The 4,233-nt window shown below is 50.5% G+C and overlaps 1 protein-coding gene across 1 annotated transcript in view; it reads left to right on the plus strand.

Annotated features, from left to right (window-relative positions):
- The first annotated feature begins 2,732 nt into the window (after nt 1-2,732).
- The window catches only part of acss3 (acyl-CoA synthetase short chain family member 3), an 11,756-nt gene continuing 10,255 nt past the window's right edge, over nt 2,733-4,233 (plus strand). The window contains 3 exon segments of the mRNA XM_062558414.1: nt 2,733-3,429; nt 3,431-3,477; nt 3,782-3,789. Coding sequence (XP_062414398.1) covers nt 3,166-3,429; nt 3,431-3,477; nt 3,782-3,789 — 319 coding nt within the window. The 5' untranslated portion in view covers nt 2,733-3,165.

The following is a 4,233-nucleotide window of genomic DNA, read 5'->3' on the forward strand; positions in this document are numbered from 1 at the left end:
TCCCACAACGTGTGCCCCCCCCCCCCCCCCCCCCCCCCCCCCCCCCCCCCCCCCCCCCGCTTGATTGCAACAACACTGGCCTTGGAGGTTTATTGGGGACCCGCCGAGGCGAGTTATCTCCTCCCGATGGGGACCGAACGATGAACCTTAGTCGGGGGGGGGGCTTAGGGATTAATCCGTTGGCCCACCGAGCGCAGCGCTCTCTCTCTCTCCGTCCACTGTGGAGGGGCCTGCTGCTGTGGCCTATATTTTACACATGTCTCGTACCCGTGGCCATCCATTGCACTCCGCGGGGCGAGCGCTCAACAAAGAAAAGAAAAACTAGCTTTGGAGTCTCCAATGTCACAGGGGGCTGAAATCAGGATCTCAATCATCTCGCTTGGATTAAGAAGAAGAAGAAAACACACACACACACACACACACACACATGGCGATTACCATCCTCATCAATACTCATCAATATTCTGTCATCCGGAATCTGCTTTTGATTGGAACAGTCGGTATGTGCTGGTGATTTCCAGATGCATGCAGATGTGCAGTGGTGGTGGTCAGCTGGAGAGGGGCGAGGGCTTAGAGAGCGCAAGGAACCAGGCCACAGAGAGATTACAGGCTCCCAGCCATATGTGCTGGAATACAGGCCTGCTTTTTTTTTTTTTTTTTAAGAGGTGGGATTACGCTCTTAAAGCCCTTTAACTGCGAGTGAATTGATTTCTGAACGGTCTGCCGTCCCACGGAAGAAGGAGTAAGATGCTCCTCTGATTCAAGCTCGGAAAGTGTGTAGGAAAGTAAAGCAGTGCTCGAAGAAGTAACTGAAAGAACACTTCGAATGTGTGTTCAATCCCGTTCTGGCCCAGAATTAGATGCGACGATTGATGCCTCTGTGATATCTGTGTGTTTTATGCATAAAGATACAGCTAGAAGCTGCTATTATGACTCAAAACAGAAGGAAACAGCTAGCGTAGCCTAGCCTATCTTAGCTCGCTCCATGATTAACATTAACATTTTTATTTTTATGGCCTTGTATTCCTATCAAAAAAGTACATTCTTGTCCAGTGAAGATCGTTGTGACGCTGTCTTCTAAAGACCCAAAGTGTTCCTAACTGGGCAACTTGGGGGGTGAATGCCTTGCTCAAGGGTTTACAAAACGGAGATGGCTGATTTTCAACATTTTGTAACCATGCGATTGGATTTTAACTACAACTTTCCTCTCGGGCTGTTGACGCCCCCTTCAGGTTCACTTTGTCAAATGGAAACATTGTAATACGTAACATGAAAGTAATCCCATTGCACATTAGTTCAGCTTGTTGCATCCAGCAGGTCCCGAAGGATTTAATCTCACTTCATTTGAGAGGAAAGCTCTCTGGAGTTTACTTCTTTTTTTTTTTTGCTGCTCGTAGACGACATTCAAAGAATATTAACACACCTCTTCATATTGAGCTGAAGCTCCTGTTACAACGTCTCAAATGCATAAATGATGATCTCCACCTCCTGCCTGGACTGGCGTCGAATAAGGGAATAAGGGACCGATAATGACTCCGTATAATTTGTGTGTTCAATTTCGGGCAAATTCCCTCAGCTGTAATCATGTGTTGTGATGTATCCGGTATTCTGACCTATGGATATGTTGACGGAGACCTTCCACAAGCCCCCCCCCCCCCCCCCCCGCGTCTAAAGCCCGTCCACGGACGTGAAACGCCAATCCCTATCTTCAAACGAATTCCATTATGAATCCGCTCAGCCGCTCGGTGGGGAATCCTTTGTGGATTTGAACCGGTTTCTGAAGGGCAGCTGACAGATTTCTGCCTCAAAAAGAATCACACAAATTACAGCGAATCAGAGAAGAGGAACAAGATGGACGGAATTGGCTGACAGTTTAGCTCTGATCAGCCATCTCTCTCTCTCTCTCTCTCTCTCTCTCTCTCTCTGTGCACGTCCAGCACCAGAGAGCATGAACATTGGGGACGTGCATTCTGCCAAAAAGCACCTGCGCTCCTCCAAAAAGAGTCACGGCAGCGCCGGAGGGAGCTGAGGCGATTTAAGCGAGGCCTTTTTTTGGCCGGACAACCGAGAGGAGAAAGGGGGGGGAGTCCCGACGTGTGATCGATACACACGAATAGAGGTTTTTAATGAATGATTAACGAAACAGGAAAAGCAGTTTGAACATGAATAAAGCAACGGGATGAGAAGACCTACACTGCGCTATATCCACTGTATAATGAGTGCTTAGTCACTGTCTGTTTAGCCCCCAGACAGTTCCAGGTCGCTCTGTCAGTTTCATACATTTGGAGCCGGTAGCTGCAAGGCAAGCCAAGAAGGGGTGAGGGGAGGGGGGGGGTGCAGCAATGGAAAACACTGCACTCTGATCATGCATGTATAAATAGAAACAGATGAACTGAAATATCAGATGGATGAGTTACTCATACTGGGGCACCAGTGCGCAGGGGTCACGTCCAGAGGGAGGGGGGGGGGGTTGGTGGGGTCGCGAGGGGGTCAGCTGGATTATGGGTACTTACCAGCAGCCTGGATGGTGGCAGTGAGGGAAAGAGCGGTGTACACAACGCCATCATCATGGCTGAATTATGTTCATAAATATCCTTAAAACCAGGTTCCACAAGCATTCCCTGAGGGGGGAGCAGGGGGGGGGGGGGTTCCCTTTAATGCTGCAGCTGGCACAATAAAAATATATACCGCTCAATTAAAACAATATATTTAATATCTTTTAGTTTATATTATTTAGGTGTCTGATGAGAAAGTGTGTCCAAACAAACGGAAGTTGTCACGTTGTGCCACGTTGCAAAAAAACTATGCTCATCCGAAGCGTGCCTGTTGCTTCGCCTCCTCTCTCCTCGCCTCCTCCCTCCTCGCCTCCTCCGTTCTCACTTCCCGTGGGCGGGACCGAGACGCGAGGAGAGGAGACGAGGGAAAAAAAGGGTTGGCGAGGAGCTGCAAACTAGGCAATAACAAAGTGGGCCAAAGCTCTCTATGAACCACATGCAGTTCATAGTTCAAAGGGATTTCTTTAGGAGCCCCCCCCCCTTACGTGGCCCCCAGACTTAAGAGTCGCCGAAGCGCCTTCCCTCGCGCACATGCAGGGACACATCGGAAGCCCCAGAAAGTTGTTTTTTTGAAGTTTTTAGTTGTTGTTTTTTTCAGTTTTAGATAGCGATGCACTTCCAAATAAAGCACCTACTGCGCCCGAACCTCCGCGTCGCGGTGACGCGCACGGAGACGCCGCGGAGGACCGTCTGCGCGGCGCCACAACGTGGCGTGGGACCGGCGGGACCGCGTGCGTCCGCCGGCGCCGTCACCCTGCGGACCCGCAGGGGCTACGCGCGCGACGCGGCGGCGTACGGGCGAGCCTTCGCCTCCGCGAGGGACCAGCCCGAGACCTTCTGGGGGGAGGCGGCGCGCGACGTCGACTGGTTCGAGCCCGTGGCGCCGCGCGTTGCACGCGCAGGACCCGGTGTTCCCCGACTGGTAGGTCTCTGTCCCCCGCGATGGTGTCGACGCACGCCGGGGGGCGGTTTCACGTTGATTGGAAAGAATTGGAAGCTTGAGGGAATAAATAGGCATAAAAAAAACAAATGATACACGTCGCTGTGTCCTGTTTGAACACAGGGCTCTTAATGATTAACCGAGAACTGAGAAAAACAACTCGTTGTGCATGAATCGGGGGGGGGCTGTAGTTTTATTGATTAATCAGTTCATTTAAAAGATCCTCTGCAGAAATGACAGCGCTTGCATTAAGTAGAATTCACCTGCCTTTGTCCACGCTGTCTAGTGATCATTGTGAGTTGAGGGTGGGGGGGGGGGGGGGGGGGATGCTTCACCTCCTCGTTCCGCTCGAGTTGATGCCAATGTGAGGTGACGGGCTCTGACTTCATTGTTCGCCGGCCGGTGCTCCTTAAACGCGGCAAACGCTTTGTCCCACTCGCTGTCCCGTGGAATGAGCACAGCGCACTGCGCATTCCAAACTTCCACTCGCTCCATTGTCCAACTTGAAATGAATGAATGAAAATCCATTCAAAGAAGTTCGGGAGAAAACGGGAAGGCGGTTCTCAATTCTCAGTTGGTGCCAAAGATCAATTTAGAAGAGTAAATAGTGAACATAATTAATAAAGTCATATTCATATCATTAGGCGCAGGGTCTGACGTATCCTGCATTCATTATATCAGTTCATTAAGGCTTCATTAAGGCTACTTGGGTGAAAGATGCAGGCTTGAACTTTGACC

Source organism: Pungitius pungitius, chromosome 2 (genome assembly GCF_949316345.1).
Source record: "Pungitius pungitius chromosome 2, fPunPun2.1, whole genome shotgun sequence".
Lineage (NCBI taxonomy): Eukaryota > Metazoa > Chordata > Actinopteri > Perciformes > Gasterosteidae > Pungitius > Pungitius pungitius.